Here is a 24,632-nt window from a genome sequence, read left to right on the forward strand (position 1 = left end):
GATTCAGATTCAGATTCAGATGTTGATTTTACCTATTTACCTACCTATTTATATCTCGAATTACGGTACCAAGTTATGTTGTAGGAAAGAACTGCAGATGCCGATTTAAATCGTAGGTAGACACAAAATGCTGCAGTAACTCAGTGGGGCAGGCAGCATCTCTGGAGAGAAGGAATGAGTGATGTTTCGGGTCTGCGGAAGGCTCCCACCAACTCCCCTGACATCAGTCTGAAGAAGGGTCTCGACCCAAAATGCACCCATTCCTTCTCTCCAGAGATGCTGCCTGTCCTGTTGAGTTACTCCAACATTTTATATCTACCCAAATTATATTGTGTTTTAACTTTCTAACCTGTGTGCATCTAAATAATATCCATGTAATGTGGCATGCGACCTGCAGGCACAAGGCAGGGAGTCGGGCTAAGCATAGCCCCATTATCACACAAAAGTGTGAAATTATGTTAGCTTGCAAATACCTGAACTGTATAACATTAAGGACACATGTGCCCTTCACAAAGGCAGCCTATTTATATGCCTGGACATAGTCACAGAGACATAGACATGTCTCTTCAGCATGGAAACAGCCCCTTCAGCCCAACTCCTCCATGCCGACCAAGATGACCATCTAAGCTGGTCGCATGTCCTGCCTCTACCTGCTTACATGTGAATAGATGGGTTGAATACCTATATGGATGACCGACCAATTACTTGTTGCAGTCCAAAAATGGTTACAGAAATTGCTAAAAGCATACATCTGTAGAAAGAGAAACAGATTTGAAGGTTGAAGACCCCTCATTAGAAGTGGGAAAGTAAAAAGAAACAGAAAGTGGGACCTGGCAAGTGTTTCCAGCATTTTGTTTTTATTTCAGGTTTCCAGCATCTGCAATTGTTTTTGCTTCACGACCTTTGTTGCAGACCCACTACTGGCCCACCAGCCGTCCAGTTCTTCCCATGTTTCAGACCAGTTCAGGATTGGACAAGACTTTGTGCAGCCAACCAGTAGTTTGGTCTTCCAGAAAATCCCATGTTTGGTAAATAAACAAGTTTATAGATAAATACCATTGAGTGAACAGAGTACTCCATCCCTTCTGAAACTGGTCCTATAACTGCAGTAAGAATCAAGATTCAATGTAATTGTCACATGTACCAATTAAGGTACAGTGAAGCAAGCACCTCCCTCACATCTCTTTCGTAATGTGTTACTACTCCAGTGCCCTGTGCATCAAGACATCTAAAAATACTTTTTTTTTGGAAAATTGTTGACTGTGTATAACCTAATATATGGTGAAGTCAAGCTGTGTGGAAACCCAAAGAATGCCAGAAATAGGTTGGATGTAAAATGAGTGTAAAATCTATTGAGATTTTTTTACACACAGTGAATATTACTGCTTGGTCTGGAAGAAACCAGACTGACACCCTTTCATTTACAGAATCAGCCTAGGACAGAAAGTCTGAAGTAGTGTCTTGACCTAAAACGTCACCCATTCCTTCTCTCCACCTGTCCCACTGAGTTACTCCAGCATTTTATGTCTATCATCAGAAATGAAGTACTTAAAGTACGATATACTGGATTTTGAAGTAACAACTACTGCATTTTTTAAGAGTCTTTAAGATCATAATACTTAATCATTTTGCAATCTTTAGAGAAAAATGCTTAATTCAAAGTTTTGTTCTATTAGTACTATGACACAAGTAGAAACATTGGCTGTTGCTTAGTCGATAGACTTTTTGAAATATGTGTGTGATGCTTGAGAAAATCAAAGATCTGCAGATGCTGGAAAAAAACAGTCGGTAACTCCATGACAGTGGAAGAGGAAACAGTCAGTGCTTAGGGTATGCGACCCTTTGTCAGAACTGGAATAAAGAGATAAGAGGGATCCCGATCTGAAATAGAAACATAGAAATTAGGTGCAGGAGTAGGCCATTCTGCCCTTCGAGCCTGCACCGCCATTCAATATGATCATGGCTGATCATCCAACTCAGTATCCCGTACCTGCCTTCTCTCCATACCCCTGATCCCCTTAGCCACAAGGGCCACATCTAACTCCCTCTTAAATATAGCCAATGAACTGGCCTCAACTACCCTCTGTGGCAGAGAGTTCCAGAGATTCACCACTCTGCGTGAAAAAAGTTCTTCTCATCTCGGTTTTAAAGGATTTCCCCCTTATCCTTAAGCTGTGACCCCTTGTCCTGGACTTCCCTAACATCGGGAACAATCTTCCTGCATCTAGCCTGTCCAACCCCTTAAGAATTTTGTAAGTTTCGATAAGATCCCCTCTCAATCTTCTAAATTCTAGAGAGTATAAACCAAGTCTATCCAGTCTTTCCTCATAAGACAGTACTGACATCCCAGGAATCAGTCTGGTGAACCGTCTCTGCACTCTATGGCAATAATGTCCTTCCTCAGATTTGGAGACCAAAACTGTACGCAATACTCCAGGTGTGGTCTCACCAAGACCCTGTACAACTGCAGTAGAACCTCCCTGCTCCTATACTCAAATCCTTTTGCAATGAAAGCTAACATACCATTCGCTTTCTTTACTGCCTGCTGCACCTGCATGCCTACCTTCAATGACTGGTGTACCATGACACCCAGGTCTCGCTGCATCTCCCCCTTTCCCAATCGGCCACCATTTAGATAATAGTCTGCTTTCCGTTTTTTTTTTTGCCACCAAAATGGATAACCTCACATTTATCCACTTTGTGGAAATGTCACCTAACCATTACCTGAATCATCCTACCACAAACAGAGAGCAGTGCTGAACTACTATTAACCTCTTTGGTGACCCTCGGACTATCCTTGATCAGAATTTGCTGGCTTTACCTTACACTAAACGTTATTCCCTTATGATGTATCTATACATTGTAAATGACTCGAGCATAATCATGTATTGTCTTACTGCTGACTGGATAGCACGCAACAAAAGTTTTTCACTGTACCTCAAACCACGTGACAATAAACTAATGAACTAAGGTACACAAAAATGCTGGAGAAACTCAGCGGGTGCAGCAGCATCTATGGAGCGAAGGAAATAGGTGACGTTTCGGCCTGAAACGTCACCTATTTCCCTCGCTCCATAGATGCTGCTGCACCCGCTGAGTTTCTCCAGCATTTTTGTGTACCTTTGATCTTCCAGCATCTGCAGTTCCTTCTTGAACAACTAATGAACTTAACCTCCACAGATACTGCCAGCACTTTGTATTCAGGTAGAGAGATGCAATCTAGTTTTCAGCAGGAAGGAAGGGTGGGGGAAAGATGTTAGAACAAAGTGAGTTTCTGGTGACGGGGTGAGTTGAAATGACTCAATGGGGACAGTTATCAACAAGTTCAGCTACAGGGCCTGTGAATTGGTTGTTAATGCTCAGATGGTGGGACTTACCCAAGCAGGTTAGGGTGTCGAATGAGAAAGAAGTTTGAGTGTTGCAATTTTCTACCTTCCTTTTCCTTAACATTTACATGTTATTAGAAGAGGAATGGGTGTGACAAATGCCATAGGTGAACCAGTGTGCTGTTTAAATCGTAGAACACATCAAAATGAACCACTTGTGCATTAACATTATATGTTGTTGTGTTTTTTCCCTTGGTGCACATTGCATTATAAAACTGGATTGAATCCTATGTCCTCCTATTTCCTTAATTGTAAATCCTGAATTGTGATGTGAAAACTGAATGTGAATGATTGCTCCATATTTCCTCATCATTACATAGAAGATGGTAATTTCAGCCCATCATGTCTCTCCCATTCCTCCAGTATTTTTTTCTGCAATTTATTCTCCCCACATTTAGTCAATTCACGGCTAAATCATAAGCTAAAACTAAAATCACAATTAGTACATAGGTTGAATGAATGAATCAATTAATTAGCCAGCCCTGTAATTAATTAATTGATTAGGTTAGATTAGATTAATTGATTGATTGCTTAATTGGCTCTTTATGACCCTTCATTGAAACTTGTTGCAGTTTGATTGAAATATTGGCATGAGCTTTGAAGTCAGCACCAGACCAACTGTACTTGCCTCAACTGCAAAGATCTAGTGGCCCTTTTGTTAAGAATTCACCTTTTTGGATATCTGATGTTTCCATGTTCAATGGAATCACCTGATATTAATCGGTTGGCATGTCCCCTTGCGGGCTGAATGGACTGTAAATAGAGCATAGTACGGCACAGCACAGGAACAGGGCGTTTGGTCCACAATGCTTGTGCTGAACATGATGCCTATCTGAACTGATCTTATCTGCCTGCACATAATCCATATTCCTCTATTCCTTGCACTTCCATGTGCCTATCTAAAAGCCTCTTCAACGCCACTATTGTATTTTCCTCCACCACCACCCCTGGCAGTGTGTTCCAGGCCCCTACCACTCTCTGTTAAACAAAAAATGTACCCTGCACATCTCCAGTAAAAAACAATTCCTAACTCTCCTTGTGGCAATTCCATTTAGTATTGGACATTTCCACCATCAGAAAAAGGTTCTGACTGTCCACCCTATCTACACCTCTGTGATAATCTTATATATAGCTGTCAAGAACTTCAACCTCCGAAGTTCCAGAGAAAATCAGTAAACAAATGTTTTAATTAACAATCAAAGCACATGGAATGTTAAATAAATATTGTGATATAGATGTATGATTATAATAAAGGTTGCAATATTGTAAACCTTTATATAATAGCATAATTTTGAAATGATCACCCAAACCTTTCTATAAACATTTCCTATTTTCAGTAAAGCAGTATTGTAGTCAGTGCTTTTAAATCATTTCAATTTATTTTCTTTCCTCTGTTCTCTCCAAATTTCTGTCCTAAATTTAATATAATTCCCGAGAAATTTCTGTGGGTCTTGGTAGCAGCTGTACATCATGTGGATGGGGACGCAATCATTGCATTACTTGCCCTCACCAATGGAAAAGAAGATGGAAGTATCGTAAAAGAATCTCTGCTCATTTCGCACAACCAGCTAATTCTCATTTTTAGTTTCTGTTTAAAATATTGTCACCGAAGGAGATTGAATCTGAACATCAGAAAGTGCTGTTTTATAACTGATGGGACTTTGATACTTTTCTCTTATTTCACTATTGGAATCATCAAAGATCAAGTACGGACTGAAGCATCCCCAATGCACCTTGTATATGAAAGATGGAATAGTAAATGTATTAGATTTAATATGAGAAAGACATTGAAGAAAGGGGGTACACAAAAAAGCTGGAGAAACTCAGTGGGTGCAGCAGCATCTATGGAGCGAAGGAAATAGGCAACGTTTCGGGCCGAAACCCTTCTTGAAGAAAGGGGAATGGCTGTCCTTGTGGTTTTCATTTTAAGAAGAAGGTTTTATAAAACACGAGTCATCATTTGTACAAATTCCAGTTATCAAACCACATGAATCTTTCTTTAAGAATTAATACCTTCCTTGTAAATTTCAAGGCCCATAGTGTTTCGGGCACAGCAATGTCATGTCAATGAAAGTAGTTATGTTTAGCATTTTGTTACATATCCTTTGCATGCAATGACTGCTTGAAGTCTGTGATTCATGGACATCACCAGTTGTTGGGTGTCTTCTCTGGTGATGCTCTGCCAGGCCTGTATTGCAGCCATCTTTAGCTTATGCTTGTTTTGGGGACAAGTCCCCATTCAGATTTCTCTTCAGCACATAAAAGTCATACTCAATTGGGTTCAGATCGGGTGATTAACTTGGCCATTCAAGAACTAACCATTTTTTTAGCTTTTGAAAACTCCTTTGTTGCTTTGGCAGTATGAATGAATACTGGCTTGGTTGAATGAACTGCCGGCCAATGAGTTTTGAGGCATTTGTTTGAACTTGAGCAGATCGGATGTGTCCATACACTTCAGAAATCATTATGCTACTACCATCAGCAGCTGTATCATCAATGAGGGTAAGTGAGCCAATACCTTCAGCAACCATACATGCCCAGGCCATAACACCCCCACCACTGTGTTTCACAGACGAGGAGGTATGCTTTGGATCTTGGGACAGTTCCTTCTCTCCTCCATACTTTGCTCTTGCCATCACTCTGATATGTTAATCTTTATCTCATCTGCCCACAAGACCTTTTTCCAGAACTGTGGTTGCTCTTTTAAGTACTTCTTGGCAAACTGTAAAGCCCCCTGTCCCACATGACCTAATTCATGACCTCTGCCGAGTTTGCCCTTGACTCATACTCGCAGCATGGTCGCCACACGGTCATAGGAGGTCGTAGTAGGTCGTGATGCTAGTCATAGGTACTCGTGGCATCAAGTAGGTCACGGAGTTTTTTCTAGCCTGATTAAAAATGTCCCCGAGTTTAAAAAAAAAAAAAGGTCAGCATGGAAAAAATCAATACTTTTTACTCGTAGGTAGGTCGTAGGTAGGTCGTAGTAGGTCGTGATGCTAGTCGTAGGTGGTCGGAGGCAGTCGAAGGTAATAGCTCCGGGGTGAAAATAAGGTCAGTAGAAAAAAATTATTTAAAAGCAGAACGTCACCTCTGTCACTCCAAGGCATGTTCATTCATAGCTGGAGAGTTTTTTGGAGAGGACACTTGTGCTTTAGAGATGGCACCAGAAAGGCAGCAGCACAGGGGGAGGGCACAACACTTTAAAAAAAACGGCCAAGCAGGTGTTGCCCACCTAAGAGGAGGAGTGGAGGAGTGGCAGGAGGTGATGCCACAGGAGGTGATAGTGCAGGAGGAGGTAGCCCTGCATGAGAGACCCCTGGAGGAGGAGACCAGGGTGGTAGTGTATGTCCCCACCACCACCCAATCCTTCATTCTGCCTCATTTGAAGGCACCGCCCCGCGCGGCAAAGCGAGCGCCCTTTCCAACACCCCCGGTGTATGACACAGCTTCATGGCCGCGGGAGGCAGACTTTGCCCTGATTGGTGCAGTGGAGAGGGAGGTGCTGGGAGGAAGGTAATTATGCCCCATTTCGTTTGGACCTAGGGGTCCAAATGACACCACTCTTGGCAGGAGGTGATAGTGCAGGAGGAGGGCATGAGAGACCCCTTGATGGGATCCTTCATTGGTTCCAGCAAAGAATGCATCCATGCCCCTGGGACGAAAACACCTTCACCAGGCAGCAGGAGGGGGACATCGAGGAATGGTTCCAGCAGAATGCCATCCTGTACAAAAAGGAAACTAAGGGGAACAGGGCCAGGGACAAGAATGGCATGCTTGCCATCCACTGCCCCACGTGTGCTTAAAGTTCCATCTTTTGTCAAAGCCCAGCACCACTCTCTTCCAGTCATCTGGTGCACTGGGACAGTCCACCACATCATCTCCATTCACCCATTGAGACCTCTTCTTGTGCTTCCTCGTCACCCTTGCTATTCCCCTTCTGCCTTGGCTGCTGAATCAAGAGTTACTGCAAACAGCAGTATAACGTACATGGTCGGCCAGTCTTCAACATAGACGAAGGAGGTCGAAGGAGGTCGTAGACATAGTCGTGTAGATAGTCGTGGGTTACTACCGTGACCTTGATTTATTAGGTACTCAGAGGTCGTGAATGAGGTCGTGAAAGTAGGGCAAGGGCTTAACCTGGCCATCCTATTTTTCTGGCAAACCAGCGGTTTGCATCTTGCAGTGTAGCCTCTGTATTTCTGTTCACGAAGTCTTCCACACATAGCTCCTGAATCCATACATTCCACACATGGCTCCTGAATCCACACATTCCACACATGGCTCCTGATCTGTAGGACAGGTGTTTTGGGATTTCTCTTTATTATAAAGAGAATTCTTCTGTCATCAGCTGCGGAGATCTTCCTTGGCCTGCCGGTCCCTTTGCAATTAGCAAGCTCACCAGTGCTCTCTTTTTTCTTAATGGTGTTTCAAACGGTTGATTTTGGTAAGCCTAAGGTTTGGCTGATGTCTCTAACAGTTTTATTCGTGTTTCTCAGTCTCATAATGGCTTCTTTGATGTTCATTGGCACAGTTTTGGTCCTCATGTTGATAAAGTTTCCAAAGGTGAAGGAAAGACTAGGTGCTGAGAGCTCACTTATACCTGCATTAAGGAGGCGTTTAAACGCACCTGAGCGATTACAAACACCTGTGAACCCATGTGTCCCAAACATTATGGTGCCCTGAAATGGGGGGACTATGTATAAACATAGCTGTCATTTCTACATGGTGAAACCAAAATGCATTTATTTATTTATTTATTTGGTTATTTGTTCCGAACAAGTAAAGACATAAATAGGAATAAATAACAACAACAAAATCGAAATAATAGTCAAACAATTAGACATTCCAGGCAATATTTGCAAAGCAATGAAAAGCATAAAGCAAAATTTAAATGTCCAACACTTTTTCTTTACAAGCTCGAAAAGGAGTGAGTAGAAGAATAACATTTAATCTCACCCCTTCTCCCTAAACCCTTCTTCCATATTTAATAATTAATTAATTAATAATAATAATACCCCAGACAATTTTTAGAGATGCATACAGACATATATATATACATACAACTGATATACACATACAAGTAATATGTATGAAGTAACCAAAAACATAAATTAATAATAAATAAAATAATAAATAAACATTAACCCCTGTTTGTCAACCATCCCCTTCATCCCTGTACCTTGTGAAAAAAAGTTTTTTGTATGTCATTTTGAACTGGTTCATATTTGGACATTGCTTTAACTCCACATTCAAACTGTTCCACAATCCTACTCCACAGACCGAAATACAAAAAGTTTTTCTGGTCGTGCGGACTCTTTGTACCTTAAAATTAAATATTCTTCTTAAATTATAACCCCCCACTCGCTCATTGAATAATTTTTGTATATTTCCAGGTACATTTTTATTTTTGGCCCTAAACATTATCTGTGCTATTTTAAATGCAACTAAATCTTCTAATTTTAATAATTTTGACTAAGAATAATGGATTAGTGTGACCCAGATAAAAATACTCTTTAATAAAATCTGACAATGTGCACTTTAACCACATGTGATTTTTTTTAATTACAAATCTCAAATTGTGGAGTACTGAGGCAAATAAATAAATGATTGAGTCTTTGTCTGCAAACATTCTTTTCCTCAGTCTGCCAACAAATAACTGGTGCTTGAGATCTCTTGATGGATTCTGTGAGTGTTACATGTCTTCGCTGAGAATTGACACTAGAGACGTGGAAGTGATATACATTTTCCAGACTCTTGCCGTGGATTTTGAATCTTTAGGGGAGGTGGGGCTGATGGTGGTTGTATGATGTGGGTATATTGTTACAGCATATGTACCTTCAGGTACGTGATTTGAAGCCTGTTCTATGTGCCGAGTGTGCCCATTTGCAAACATTATACTGGCGGGCAATGAGTTTTGAGGCATTTGTTTGAACTTGAGCAGACAATTGACGCTTTGGTGAGTCTGTTCTGGGATGGAAAACACAAAAGCTGAACTGACTCTTGTTAATCTTGTAGGCTCACCATTCTCGCTGGTATCTTGTAGGAGGTAAAGTGCATTATCGCAGTAAAGAAGTTTAGGAAGAGGATTAGAGACTTGTTCATTATATTTGGTGGCTGCTTACAGCATAATACAAGGAGGGACAGCTCGTTAATCTTTATCTTGCTCACAGAAAAAAAAGTGCGATGGTTTTACATTCTTCATTTCCAGCTTTGCATAAGGATACAAGAGTTTAAAAGTTAGAACTTTTAGGAAAGACAGAATGTTCTCCGAATGCATTTCCTGGAAAAATAGTGGGGGCTCACCTACTGTATTAATTTAAATGTTTAATAGAATGTTGGATAGACATGTAAGAGAGAGATATTAATAAAATGAAATTCAGCAACACTGCAATTGCACTCCTGTAGTACAATTTTATTTGCCTTCAAACTGTATGATCCCGTTGCAAAATCTTTACTGTAGATTGCAGCATCAAATTATTGCAAAACAAAATTGCCTCTCTGGAGCGTGGCTTTGAATGAAATCGTTAAAGCAAGATCACTGGTGTTGTGATGCAGTTAAGCTGGATACCTTGTATGTTAATTGATCTCGAGTCATGATCTCACAGCCGCACATGAGCAGGGAAGTGAGATATTTGTCACTTCTGTGGCACCTCGTCTCTATCTAATTGAATCTTCTGCAAGCAATTGAAACTCTGCATAAATGGCCTATGTTCCTGATGATGAAATGGAATAGATTTTAAACTTGTCACATGGATGTAGAATTAGCTTTGAACGTTGACTGCACATTATAGAAATGATTAAGAAAGAACTGCAGATGCTGGAAAAATCAAAGGTAGACAAAAATGCTGGAGAAACTCAGCGGGTGAGGCAGCATCTGTGGAGCGAAGAATTGGGTCAAGACCCTGCTTCAAACTGAATTCTACTGGCAATCAATCCAAGATGCCTACTTATTTCTACAATGCCCAGCTTCTGAGTTGCTTATGCTCCTGATGATCCCTTGACTTTCTGCTGTTCTCCTGAATGATCTGGTGAATGCACCACTAGCTGCAGAACCTCTCTTTCTGCACCTAATCTTCCTGTCTCAAATTCACTTCTTGTCATCTTTCTTTCAATTTGGCTTCCCTTGCTCTGGATTCAGGAAGAACAGGCTTTCATTTACATAGCACTTATCTCAACCTCAGGATTGTGCAAAACACCTTACAGCTTATGTAGTCAGTGTAGTGGTTTTCAGGGATGCAGCAGTTCATTTGTACATAAACATTAATGAACAAAGCTGGTTGAAAAATCTGCTTCAGTATTGGTACTGGAATAAGTCTTCAGGGTTTGGTGCTGAGAGATTTTTAACGTCCAATTGACAGGATGGTCCTCTCTCTGTTTACGCTCTAACTGAAAGTAATTCCTTGTGTCTGGCACTATGTCAATGGTGTCTTTTTAAAAAATCTAAATATTGTGCTGAGAGTTAGCCTTGATTTCCTGAACCTGATGTACAATGTTATCGCTCAGTGACTCGTGACACTGTGAATTAGAGAGCAGTGCATAGATACTGACTTTTACCTCAGAAGACTAGCAGGTTTGCTGTAATTGAACCAGCGCTGATGCCAGTTTGAAGGACCCTATTCCTTCCATACACTGCTTGTTGCATTTGTATTAAGGATTCTTTGCAAAGAAGGGTCCTGGTTGAGTTTACTGCAGATATGAAAGAAACATAGTAACTTTGTGCATGTTATTGTCTTTCAGGTCTTGTCTCATAATCTGTGTACAGTGTTACATATCCCACATGACCCAGTAGCACTTGAAGAACATTTCAGAGATGACGATGATGGGCCTGTCTCCAGCCAGGGCTATATGCCTTATCTCAATAAATACATCCTTGATAAGGTAATCCTTATTTAACCAAATGTTGCATGCATGTTTTTTTAATCTCTGTTTAGTCTTAACGTTTAGATTTTTTTCCATGCCCTCAATCCAGGGGAATGGGGAATCAAGTGTTATTGTACTGCTGGGCTTGGATGCAAGTTTAGTTTAGTTTAAAGATGCAGCATGAATTCAGGTCCTTCAGCCCATCGAGTCCACATTGACGATCGATTACCCCTTCACACTAGTTGGATGTTATCCAATTTTCTCATCCATTCCCCTCACACTGGGGACGATGTACAGAGGGCAGTTAACCTACAAACCCACTGGTCTTTGCAATGTGGGAGGAAACTGGAGCACACCAGGGAAACCTGTGGTCACAAGGAGAACATACAAACTCCACCTGAGGTCAAGATTGAAATGGAGTGCAATGCAGGAGGGGACCTTCTTGGCCGAAGTTTGATCACGTTGTCCACATTTGTTTGCATGATGTGATGAATGGTGCCCTCACTAACAAGAGAAGGCTATATATTAATGGTGATCCCTGGGATCTCAGTAAATATGTTATTAAGGCTAGTTAATCTTTTTATATTACCTGCAAATAATTTTGGGGTTATATGAAACTCAAAATGTTACTGCTAATAGAAAATAACTTTTTTATTAGATTTAATTTTTGATGTGTTTTTGGCTAATGTGCTCAGAGACAAGGAGATAGAGGAAATGTGCAGTCATGGCTAATGATTTGCCTTTAAATAATCTCAAGATACTTAGCCATCAGTTGACATGATGGTGACCTCTCAAAAGCTCATCTTCAATAATTTATCAAAAGTCAATGCTAGGCTAATGCATTGAAGTGGTGAATGGTACTGGGAACTATACATTGCAGAATATCCAAAGGATGATGTGACTTGCTAAATAATCTTTGCACAACATATCAACAGTTTTGTACATGGATTTACTGCTTGGTCATGAATAAAGAGAGATTAACGGTGTTTGTGGGGCTGGCTGTGGTAGTGGTTGAGTGGGAGACATCACAGCTTTGGACGGAGTGAGAATGAAATCTTGGAGATGGTGTGAATGTTTATACATAGTCAGGGCACCATAATGTTTGGGAGACAGCAATGTCATGCAAATGAAAGTAGTCATGTTTAGTATTTTGTTGCATATCCTTTGCATGCAATGGCTGCTTGAAGTCTGTGATTCATGGGCATCACCAGTTGTTGGGTGTCTTCTCTGGTGATGCTTTGCCAGGCCTGTATTGCAGCCATCTTTAGCTTATGCTTGTTTTGGGGGGTAGTCCCCTTCAGTTTTCTCTTCAGCATATAAAAGGCATGCTCAATTGGGTTCAGCTTGGGTGATTGACTTGCCACTCAAGAATTGCCATTTTTAGCTTTGAAAAAGTCCTTTGTTGTTTTAGGAGTAGGTTTGGGATCATTGTCTTGCTGTAGAAGGAACCGCCGGCCAATGGGTTTTGAGGCATTTGTTTGAACGAGCAGAGAGGGTGTGTCTATACACTTCAGAATTCATTACGCGACTACCATCAGCAGTTTTATCATCAATGAAAATAAATGAGCCAGTTCCTTCATTCATACATACATACATGCATGCCATACATGCCCAGGCCATAACACCCCCACCACAGTGTTTCACAGATGAGGTGGTATGCTTTGGGTCTTGGGCAGTTCCTTCTCTCCTCCATACTTTGCTCTTGCCATCACTCTGATATAAGTTAATCTCTGTCTCATCCCCAAGACCTTTTTCCAGAACTGTGGTTGCTCTTTTAAGTGCTGCTTGGCAAACTGTAACCGGGCCATCCTATTTTTGCAGCTAACGAGTGGTTTGCATCTTGCAGTGTAGCCTCGGTATTTCTGTTCATGAAGTCTTCTGCGGACAGTGGTCATTGACAATTCTACTCCTGAAGAGTGTTCTGTCTGTCGAATGGATGTTTGGGGATTTTTCTTTATTATTGAGCAAATTCTTCTGTCATCAGCTGTGGAGATCTTCCTTGTCCTGCCAGTCCCTTTGTGATTAGTAAGCTCACCAGTGCTCTTTTTCCTCTTAAGGATGTTCCAACCATTTCATTTTGGTAAGCCTAAGGTTTGGCTGATGTCTCTAACAGTTTTATTCTTGTTACCCAGCCTCATAATGGCTTCTTTGACTTTCATTGGCACAAATTTGGTCCTTATGTTGATAAACAGCATTAAAAGCTTCCATAGGTGATGGAAAGACTGGAAGAAAGACTTGGTGCAGAGCTTTTATACCTACCTGAAGGAGGCAATTAAATACACCTGAACAATTACAAACTTGTGTCCCAGACATTATGGTGCCCTGAAATGGGGGAACTATGTATAAATACAGGTGTAATTTCTACATGGTGAAACCAAAATGTGTAAAATTGGCCTTTATTAAAATCTGACTCTGCACTTTAACCGCATGTGATGTTTTTTCTGTTACAAATCTGAAATTGTGGATTACAGAGGCAAATAAATAAATGATGGGTCTTTGGCCCACACATTATGGAGGGCACCGTAGTTTCCTTCCACCTATGAAGGGTTTTTTAGCTCTTTAATTCTGTACGGCTCGTTCCAGACACTTGATATCTAGAGTCTCACATGGTACAACATTTTGCAGTGATGACGTGCAAAAGTAGTTATTCTGCCATGTGCTGTTGTTTTAAAATGACATTCCACCTGTCAAAGAATTTCTTGTCAGTGTCTCGACCTGTTGGAGCAGATCTTCCACAATGCGTTTGCAGAGATGTGCATTTGCTGAGAGTCTCATAACTGGAATCTCTAGATTGAGAATGTTGTGGCCCTGAAACGAGTACCTACTTGTCTTTCAAAGTGATCTTCACCCACCTCATTCAATTCCTTTTCACTTTGCACATGTGTAGGTTGTTAGAAGAAATATTGACTGCTGTAAGTTGGTTTCTGATAGTAAAATGGTTGAAGCATTTTATTCAAGAATCAATTTCTTTGTGCAGGATTAAGTGAATGCATCGTTGAATCTCCTTTTAAGTACGTTCTTTGGTTCTATTTCTATCTCGAGTTTAACTGACTGGATTGCCTTTGCCTACATCTACATTTTCCCCGTGACCACTCCTTGAACTAGTGCTTTCTGCATTCATAACACAATGAGTCAAGTTTCTGCTGATTTCCCTGCTATGATTCCTAGTCTTGGTCTCCCACAAACAGAAACACTTTCTCGACACATTCTATCAAACCCTATAACTATCAAAAGTTCACCCTTCAGCTCTCTCTCTACCAGAACGTCAGTCCGTTCAGCCTTTCCCAATAAATGTATCCTTGTTACTCCTTGAATGGAGTTAATTGTACAGAATATTTGAACCTTGAGGCAAGTAACTGAGACAGACTTTATATGAAGCAGTATGAGGCTCAAAGACAGAACAAGGAGCATTTCTTTAATATTTGGGTCTCCTGTAGTATTTTGGCACCGATACATTTTACCTCAGAATATCGCGACTTGGTTCATGTCCAGAATTTGCATTGTCAACAAGTTGTATATAAAATCATCAGGGGAATAGATTAGGTAAATGCACAGTCTTTTACTCGGAGTAGGAGAATCAAGAACCAGAGGACATTGGTTTATGTTAAGAGAGGAATGATTTAATAGAAATCTGAGCGGCAGCCTTTACATACAGGGTGATGGGTATTTGGAACGAGCTGCCAGAGGTATTTGAGACAGGAACTATTAAAAGGCCATTGGGCAGATACATAGTTAGGTAATGTTCAGGGGGATATATGGTAAACGCGGAATATCTTGTTCGGCATGGGCAAGTTGGGCCAAAGAACCTGTTTATTTTAGACTTTTAGACTTTAGAGATACAGTGCACAAACAGGCCCTTTGGCCCACCAGATCTGTGTCGACCAGCGATCCCTGTACACTGTGTAGGAAGGAACTGCAGATGCAGGTTTAAACCGAAGATAGATCCCCGTACTCCCAACGATGTCCTACACACTAGGGACAATTTTCCAATTTTACCAAAACCATTTTGGTAAAAAACTTTGCCTACAAACCTGTACGTCTTTGGAGTGTGGGAGGAAACCAGAGAAAACCCAGGGAGAAGGTACAAACACCGCATAGACAGCGCCCATCGTCGGGATCTCACCTGGATCTCTGGCAACTCTACCGCTGCTCCCGTGTGCTGCCGTTTATGTGCTGTATGACTCTGACTGTGCTTGGTGGTACTGTGAAGCTAATGGAAAGTGAGGCTAGTCGGAGCAACAAATCAATTCAAATTATAAAATAGATTTAAAAATGGATATTTGAACTTTATTGAAAAGCTGATGCAAATTTGAAGTAATCCATCAGTTGAAATGACTGATATTTAAGACAATTGAAATGTTATTGCATATTATTCTGGACCTGTTTGGCTTTCAGGTGTGAGTTTTCTTGAGCTAAATGGCCGGTTGTACACCTGAAATGAATTTTAATATGCCCAAAATATGTTTTTGCTGTCAAATATATTTATCAATATTCCCCATTCTGAAGAGGCAAGGTGTGGAAGATATTCACGCTATTTTGTCAGGGCAAAGCACACTGATTCAGCAGTAGGATTGTCCACATCCAATCTGCATGGGTGGTGACGTCCTGCTAAACGTTTTGTTCTATTTGTTTTGTAAACGGCTGTTGGATCCTTTAAGTACAGGTTTTAACACAGCTCCAAGATTCCAATTAGGATTAGGGTGGGATAGGGACCCACAATCCCGTTTATATCAACGGGTCGATGGTGGAAAGGGTCAAGAACTTCAAATTCCTGGGCGTGCATATCTCCGAAGATCTCTCCTGGTCCCAGCACACTGATGCAAATATAAAGAAAGCACATCAGCGCCTCTACTTCCTGAGAAGATTTCGGAGAGTCGGTTTGTCAAGGAGGACTCTCTCGAACTCCTACAGGTGCACAGTAGACAGCATGCTGACCGGTTGCATCGTGGCTTGGTTCGGCAACTTGAGTGTCCAGGAGCGGAAAAGGTTGCAAAAAGTAGTAAACACTGCCCAGACCATCACCGGATCTGACCTCCCCACCATCGAGGTGAGCAATTGCAGTCGCTGCCTCAAAAAGGCTGCCAACACCATCAAGGACCCCCACCATCCAGGCCACACACTCATCTCTCCACTGCCATCCGGTAGAAGGTACAGGAGCCTGAAATCTGGTACATCCAGGTTCAGGAACAGCTCCTTCCCCACAGCCATCAGCCTATTAACCACAACTTCAACCAAACTCTGAACTATAACAGCCTATTGCCCTTTATCTGTTTATTTATGTATATATATTGGGGGAACAGACCCAACGGGTCTGCACTTGGTCTAGTATATATATATATACTAGACCCCTCCGCACTCACGCTAATGGAGGGGAGGAGGAGGAGAGGAGAGGGAGAGGAGAGGGGGAGTGGAGGGAGGGGGGGTAGGGGTGTGTGGAGGGGGGGTTTAGGGGAGGGGATGGATGGGAGGAGGGGGAGAAAAAGAGGGGGGAGAGAGAGGGGGGAAGAGGAGAGGAGGGGGGGGGGGGGGGGGGGGGGGGGGGGAGGGGGAGGGGGAGGAGAGAGGGGGGGGCAGGGAGGGTGGAGGGAGTGCCTTTTTACTTCAACCCAAACCCAAACAACCATTTGCAGGCAGTGCTTTTTTACCTCTAACCATATTTTCATTTTCAAACCAAATTAAGGGTACTCAGTGCTGTAGACATTTGTCATTCAGAGCTCTGATTGAGGCACACCACTTGCAAATACTTTGCGGCACACCACTTCCTGGTTTTATAGTCCCTCCCCTCTGCTGCCAGCGGGGGCAGCAGAGAGAATGGAGAATTTTATAAAATCATTAATATCTCTGTCATATTTAATAGACGGGAAAAATCCTCGGCACACATACGGCGGAGGGGGGCTCTGAGCGTGGTGGCCCAAAATGACGGCCATAGGTGGCGGTGTTCTCTCGGAAATCGCAGCACAGATCGCCAAAACCGGTCAAGAATAGATATAGATAGATAGATAGATAGATAGATAGATAGATAGATAGATAGATAGAGATATAGATAGAGATAGATAGATAGATAGATAGATAGATAGATATATATATAGATATATATATAGATATATATATATATATATATATATATTTATATATATATATATATATATATATATATATATATATCTATGATATATAGACACACTGATCTGTTCTGTATTTATGCCTACAATATTCTGTTGTGCTGCAGCCAGCAAGAATTCCATTGTCCTATCTGGGACACATGACAATAAACTCTCTTGACTTAACTTGTAAAACAAGATTCAAATTTTTTTTAGAAAAGAAGCAGAGTAGCTTCAATTTTGCAGCCTTACTCCCTTTAGCAAGGTCACTATCTTCTGCCATTCTTAAAATGCTATTTGAATTTTAGTTACTAACTAGACCAAGTGCAGACCCGTTGCTCCCCCAACGCAGCCGTTCCCTACCCGTAGCCCCCACGGGAGACGTGGTCCTCCAACTCAAGCATTTCCAGGAACATAAGATTCCAGCACTCTGTTTTTAAATGGCGTCTTTGAGGCGAGAGGGGTGCGCCGGCAGCCGTTATGGTCGCTGGCCAGCAGGAGGCGACAAAATGAGAGAGTGGGGGGGGGGGGAGAAGGATTTTATTAAAAATGTGTACATAAACACAACAAAATTTAATGAGGAGTGAATACTTGGAATGAAAAGTGAAATCTCTACCGAAATGGAAAAAATCTGGGAGTTTCTGGGTCTGGTGTTGGTGTAGCAACGAATCAAAGGCTGGCACCCACAAGTCAGGCAGAAACACACACAGCCAGCCAGCCACAGAGTTTTAATATATATATGTCATGACTGAGGCACTAAGGGGAAGTGACATGCGCGGCGAATTCTAGTCGTAGGTGATGTGATTCATACCAGCAAAATAATAATTGTTTAACCTCTTTCTATCTCTCCACCTCTAGCCATTCTCAAGCTTAAATGTAGTGTATATATAGGCTTTTGCTTTTACTTCCTTTCACATGGTAATTTCCAGACTCTTGCCACTCGTGGAGTAAGTATGTTTGTCTGCAATTAATTCAACATATTTCTCTACTTCCTGACTCTACTGAGAGGAATTGATCCTTTTGTTGTCCCCATATCTACCTCTCATTGTTTTCTACATCTTAATTAAGTTTACATTCCAACCAACTTTATTCCAAAGTAAACAAACACAATCTAGCCAGTCTCTCCTCATAGCTGACATCTCCCCCTCTGTGACAACGTCTTCATCTATACCCTTTGCATCACCTTTACTGCTATCACATCTTCACATAGTGAATAGAAATGTAATTGGTACTCTAGCTTGGAGGCAGGAACATTATATGCTTTCTTAACAACATTATCTTTCTATCGTTATATTTAGCGATCTGCAGACATGAAATACCAAGATCCTTGCACACTTATCAATATCCAACCATTTACCGTCTAACTATCTTATCTTGCTTGTCCTCTCCAGTTCCATAACATTACACTTCTCCAGAATTAATCCCATTTATTTTCTGCCCGCCTTACTCGTTGTTTAATTTTGTCCAATATTATCAACTCTTATCACATCAGATTGGTCAAGTCTTTGGCATCCACTGGAGTAACTTTAATCATATCTCCTACATTCAGTCCAAAATCATTGATAAGATTCACAAACAGCAAATATCCTGGTAATGGACCCTGCTGAATCCATTACATGCAGTAATTAATACTCTCGATAACTTCCACACTTTCACATCTGCTCCGTGGGATATCTTTAGAACCATTTTTTTACTTCCTCTTCAATCCCATAGACATTATTTTTCTCACAATCTACCATGCGGAGTATTGTTGAATGCTGACTCCCATCTGACCTTATGCTGTTCACCAATATTGATGCCACCATGAAAAATTCCTAGAAGCTTTTTGGGACATTTTTTCTGGGGAACCATCAAGCAAAGAATATTCTGTTTCCCCTTTTAAGTAGTTCCGAATCCTGTGTTGCATTAATTTTTGAATGGTGAACCATCTTTTCTAATTAAAGAGAAACCACTACTTCCACCCCATCAGCCATCGCATGCAACAAATAATCCTCCGACAATTTTGCCACCTCTAACAGGATCCCACCACTAACCACATATTCCCATCTCCACCCCTTTCCGCAGAGACCGTTCCCCACACAACTCCCTGGTCAACTCGTCCCTTCACACCCAAGCCACCCCCTCCCCAGGTACTTGCACCTGCAACCACAGGAGATACAACACCTATCCCTATACCTCCTCCCTTGACTCCGTCCAAAGACATCGACAGTCTTTTCAGGTGAGGCAGAGGTTCACTTGCACCTCCTCCAACCTCATCTACTGTATCAGCTGTTCCAGGTGTGGACTACTTTATATAGGCGAGACCAAGCGCAAGCTCGGCAATCGTTTCGCTGAACACCTCTGCTCAATCAGTCTAAAACTACCTGATCTCCCGGTTGTGAACACTTTACCTCCCCCCTATTCCCACACTGACTTTTCTGTCCTGGGCCTCCTCCATTGTCAGAGTGAAGCCCAGTGCAAATTGCACCTCGTATTTCGCTTGGGTAGCTTACAACCCCAGCGGTATGAACATTGACTTCTCTAACTTCAACTAACCTTTGCTTTCCACCTCTATCCCTTCCCCTTCCCAGTTCCCCGACCAGTCTGACAGTCTCGCAAGTACATTTTATTTCTGTTTGCTTTGTTGTTACCTTTTCCCAGCTGACAATGATCTATCCTAGTTCTGGTCTGAAGAAGGGTTTCGGCCCGAAACGTCACCTATTTCCTTTGTTCCATAGATGCTGCTGCACCCGCTGAGTTTCTCCAGCATTTTTGTGTAACAATGATCTATACTATATTTTCATTGATCTCCAGCCCCCTTGTCCTGTTTTCACACATTACACTTCCTTATCTATGTATCTCCTTCTCCCCTGACATCAATCTGAAGAAGCAAAACGTCACCCATTCCTTCTCTCCAGAGATGCTGCCTGTTCCACTGAGTTACTCCAGCATTTTGTGTCTATCTTCAGTCTGAAGAAGGGTCCCAGCGCAAAACATCACCATGTTCTCTAGAGATGCTGCCGAACGCACAGTCATTTTGTGTGTTTCTTTGGTAAACCTGCATCTGCAGTTCCTTGTTTCTACGATTAGTTTTAAATCGTTTTAAAGCCATTTTACCTCTTCCCTTTCCTGATCAGCACACTTGCTTTGTTTTGTGAAGTTCCTTCAGGTCCGGCACAGTTACACAAACCTCAAGATACATGCTGCTGGTTTTCCAATTGAATGTGAACATACAGATTAGGAATTTGGCAATTTGAGCCATTTATAAGGTCACAGATGATTTGTTAGTGAACTCTGTTGCTGTGGGAACAAGGAAAATATGTTGACTTTTTGGAACTAAAATGCAATGAAACATCTTTTAAAATTGGATTCAAATCTCTTTGCTAGAAGGATTGCTGCAACATAGTCATTTGGACATATTAACCGATTAATCTAAGCCAATGCATTTTTGTTAAACGTGCTACCTTAAATCCATAATGTTGTTTCTCTCTTGGGATTATCATACAGTTTTATCGTAACATTTTTGCACTATGCTTATAATTCAGTTGAAGACCTATGAATACCAAGATTGTCTATTGTACCAAGATTATTTAATTTATACACGCAGGCTTATACTGAAAATAAACTACCAGAAACCCTAGCAGAAGCAACAATAACGCTTATACCAAAAAAAGATAAAGATTTAGATGAGCCTGGTTCTTATAGAGCTATATCACTTCTAAATACGGATCAGAAAATTTTAGCAAAGATTCTAGCTAGAAGGCTAAATAATTATATTAACAATTTAATAAATACGGATCAAACGGGATTTATACCCAAAAGACAATCATTTAATAATTTGAGAAGGCTTTTTAATATAATGTACTCTCATAAGAAGGACAATGAAGATATCTCAGTGGTCACGTTGGATGCAGAGAAGGCATTTGATCAAGTAGAATGGCAGTATTTATACAAGGTACTCCAAAAATTTCATATGGGAGAGAATTTTATCAGATGGATTAAACTACTTTATGATAGACCTACGGCAAGAATATTAACTAACAATACGCTATCTCCAAAATTTTACTTATCAAGGGGTAATAGGCAAGGGTGTGCCTTATCACCATTGCTATTTGCCCTTATGATAGAACCGCTGGCCGAAAGGATTAGAAATCACCCGAATATTCACGGATATAACAGCAAGGACTCAAAGAATAAAATTTCATTATACGCTGATGATATCCTTTTATATATTACTAATACACAAACGAGTATACCCACCTTATTAACACTAATTGAGGAATTCGGCTCTTTTTCAGGATACAGAATAAATTGGAATAAAAGCGAAATTATGTCTTTAAAATCACAGGATTCGAGACACTTACTAAAATTCCCCTTCAAAATTGCAACAGAAAAATTCAAGTACCTGGGTATTCAAATTACGAGAAGACACAAATCATTATTTAGTGCCAATTTTATACCACTATTAAATAACTGAATGATACGATTAAATGTTGGAAAACGCTTCCACTCTCATTGATAGGTAGAATTAACGCTATAAAAATGACTTTCTTACCACAATTAATATATTTGTTTCAAGCAATCCCAATATATATTCCAAAATATTTTTTCAAAAAATTAGATTCCACTATCACTAATTTTATATGGGACTACAGAACACATAGAATTCAACGAAAGCATTTGTGCAAATCTAAAGAAGTGGGGGGTTTATCATTACCTAACTTTATATATTACTACTGGGCAGTGCATATTAAGAACATAATATACTGGCTGGATAGTTCCACTCAGCAGTTGGAGTGGATAAGAATGGAGAAAGAGGAGTGCTATCCGTACGATATAGGAACGATCCTGCTCTCACCGATAAAATTGAATAGTATAATATATAAGAAGAACCCAATTATTCACAATATAATAAGAATTTGGAAACAAATAAAAGCATCCTTGAAATTAAATAATTTATCAGTACTAACCCCACTATTGAACAACCCCGCATTCAAACCTTCTCTCATCGACAACACATATCAACAATGGTATAGACTGGGGATTAGGAAAGTAGGGGACATGTATGAAGTGGGCAAACTGTTATCATTTCAACAATTAAAATTAAAATTTAAATTGAAGGATAATCAATATTTTAAATATATACAGGTATGTGACTTTATGAAGAAACATACACATAGATTTCAAACTATATTTTTAGATCCTTTAGAAGAAGCAATGAATATCAAGGCTGATTCACAAAAATTAATATCATACTTTTATAATAATATATTAAATAGAGAATCACCCTCAACAGAAGCATTAAGGGAAGATTGGGAACAAGAGCTAATGACAAAGATCTCTAAGGATAGATGGGAAAAATATTTGATGAATACACATAACTGTTCTATTAATGCAAGACATAATTTAATTCAATTCAAATTATTACATAGACTATATTATTCAAAAACGAGGTTGAATAAATTTTATCCAAACGTCTCTCCCAGATGCGATAAATGTTTGTTTCAAAACGCTAATATAACACACTCATTTGTTGGATGTACAAAGTTGAATAAATTTTGGAGTGATATATTTGATATATTTACAAATATTTTCAAGTCAAGAATAGAACCCAAAACGGAATGGATTATATTTGGAATAATAGGAGAAGATACCAATTTAAATAAAGATCAAAATGTTTTTTTTAATTATGGGTTAATAATTGGAAAGAAATTGATACTTAAATTTTGGAAAAATACAACCACACCAACTGTAAAAATGTGGATTAGGAATATGATGGACATAGCACGCCTTGAAGAAATGAGACTCCGACTAATAGATAAATATGACCAATTCTTAAAGAGTTGGTCTCCTTTCATCGACTTTTTGGAATCATGTGATGCAGCGGTGCCGTAAGGATTGCTGATTTCAGTTCATGACGCGGATAGAGCTACATCTCCGAATACAGATTTGAAAAATTCTCTTTTAAGGGGCCTTCTCTTCTATTTCTACTTTCCTCTTTCTCTCTTCCTTTTTTTATTTTTTATATACACACTTCACGTTTTTCTACTCTCTACCATCTATTTTTCCACTTTTTCCCCTTTCTATTGCTTTCTTTTTCTTGTTCTGCTTACTTCTTTCTTATAACATAAAACTAGAGGTTGTACATAGAATGGATTACGGTATTACATAGTTGGCACCTAAAATTAGGTGCCACTGTACTGTTTTGTGATGTATTAACTTCTAATAAAATAAACAAAAAAAAAAAAACAAAAAAAGAAGACCTATGAATAAAAGTGGTGTTCACTTGATATACCATCTTTAGACTTTAGAGATGCAGTGCGGAAAGAGCCCCATCGACCCACCGAGTCTGCGTCGACCAGCGATCACAGTGGACACTAGCACGATCCTACACATTGGGGACAATTGACAATTTTACCAAAGCCAATTATCCTACAAACCTGCATGTCTTTGGCATGTGGGAGGAAACTGGAGCACCCGGAGAAAACTTGTGCGGTCACAGGGGGAATGTACAAACTCCATACAGACACCACCCGTAGTCAGGATTCAACCTGGGTCTCTTACATTGTAAGGCAGCAGCTCTTAGTAAGTAGATTAATAACATTAACATTCACCACCTAAATCTGCAGCTTATTACGGATAATATAGCAATTATTAACCTGTATCCTTTGGATTAGAGTCATTTATAACCCCCTTTTTCCCCCTCAAATGGATTTTGAACAATGAATGGTACAGAAGCATCACAGCAGCCATCCGACTCCTGATGCAGATCAGACATCTTGGAGCTGGTATTCTCATCATCCAGATTGTAACTGGTGGCTTCACAGTGTTTGGCCGTGTATCCCTCGGAGCAGATCCAGCTGTTCTGGCCCATCAGAAGTACACTTTGTCTGATGCTCGCTGAGGAATGCACAAAAAAAAGCTGTAAGGTCCAATAACAGTAAAAACTGACACCATTTCAGATTGACTTGGCTCATTAGAGGACTATGTCACTAATAGGAATCTAGAAATTCACCAAATGGTCTGTCTTCCATGCAGTCAATGTGGTTCAGTCTATGTGTGGGAATGAACTGCAGATGCTGGTTTAAATCAAAGATAGACACAAAAGCTGGAGTAACTCAGTGGTACAAGCAGCATCTCTGGAGAGAAGGAATGGGTGATGTTTCGGGTCGAGACCCTTCTTCAGGATCTCCTTGAAGAAGGGTCTCGACCCAAAACGTCACCCATTCCTTCTATCCAGAGATGCTGCCTGAGCCGCTGAGTTACTCCAGTTTTTTGTGTCTATCTTTGGTTCAGTCTATGATGT

At 40.5% G+C, this 24,632-nt stretch overlaps 1 protein-coding gene across 2 annotated transcripts in view; it reads left to right on the plus strand.

Annotated features, from left to right (window-relative positions):
• def6a (DEF6 guanine nucleotide exchange factor a) overlaps positions 1–24,632 on the plus strand; it is a 113,383-nt gene that overhangs the window by 26,161 nt on the left and 62,590 nt on the right. For both annotated transcript variants that reach the window (XM_055654502.1, XM_055654503.1), the window contains exon 2: positions 11,124–11,264. In XM_055654502.1, the coding sequence (XP_055510477.1) occupies positions 11,124–11,264 (141 nt within the window). The remainder of the gene's footprint in view (positions 1–11,123; positions 11,265–24,632) is intronic.

This window comes from Leucoraja erinacea, chromosome 24 (genome assembly GCF_028641065.1).
Source record: "Leucoraja erinacea ecotype New England chromosome 24, Leri_hhj_1, whole genome shotgun sequence".
In the NCBI taxonomy this organism is placed as follows: Eukaryota; Metazoa; Chordata; class Chondrichthyes; order Rajiformes; family Rajidae; genus Leucoraja; species Leucoraja erinaceus.